The 500-nt window shown below is 70.6% G+C and overlaps 1 protein-coding gene across 1 annotated transcript in view; it reads right to left on the bottom strand.

The window, feature by feature from the left end:
• Positions 1–140: 140 nt before the first annotated feature.
• The window catches only part of PRSS55 (protease, serine, 55), a gene marked incomplete at both ends in the record, with an annotated part of 1510 nt that continues 1150 nt past the window's right edge, over positions 141–500 (bottom strand). The window contains one exon of the mRNA XM_004695794.2: positions 141–283. Within this exon, the coding sequence (XP_004695851.2) occupies positions 141–283 (143 nt within the window). The remainder of the gene's footprint in view (positions 284–500) is intronic.

Genomic DNA, 500 nt, shown 5'->3' with positions numbered 1-500 from the left:
CTCCTGCCCAATTGCCAGACTTGTGATTGTGCCCAGAGGAGAGAAGATTCCTTGCAGGCAGCCCCGCAGGGGGCCTGTGGGAGGGGAGGGGGGTGGGGGAGGGGAGGAGGGGAGGGGGGCAGCCCCCCCAGAGCCCTTACCTGGCAGGCGTCGTAGCTCCTGTTCTGGTACCCGGCGCACAGCATGTTTTCGGTGAGTTTCGGGAATACGCGCGCGCACGCCTCCCAGTCCGCGATGACCATGGGCGCCTTCAGCAGGTCGCTCGTGGCAGAGTGCTCGTCACCTGCTCCCGGGAGACACCCCTGAAGCCCGGCCCGGCCGCCGGGGAGCCGCTGGCGCGCACCTGCACCGGCCCAAGCCCGCTCTGTCCACCCTCCCCCAGTGGCCCACTCTTCTGCAGAGCCCCGCTTCTCCGCGCCCCGCCCCCCGTTCCTCGCATCCAAAGTCACGCTCCTCCCACCGGCCTGCAGAGGCCCCTCCCAGCCGGCCGGCGTGGCGTG

The sequence above is a fragment of the Condylura cristata genome, unplaced genomic scaffold, assembly GCF_000260355.1.
Source record: "Condylura cristata isolate star-nosed mole 26May11 unplaced genomic scaffold, ConCri1.0 scaffold00448, whole genome shotgun sequence".
In the NCBI taxonomy this organism is placed as follows: Eukaryota; Metazoa; Chordata; class Mammalia; order Eulipotyphla; family Talpidae; genus Condylura; species Condylura cristata.
This window is presented reverse-complemented; position numbering and strand designations above follow the sequence as displayed.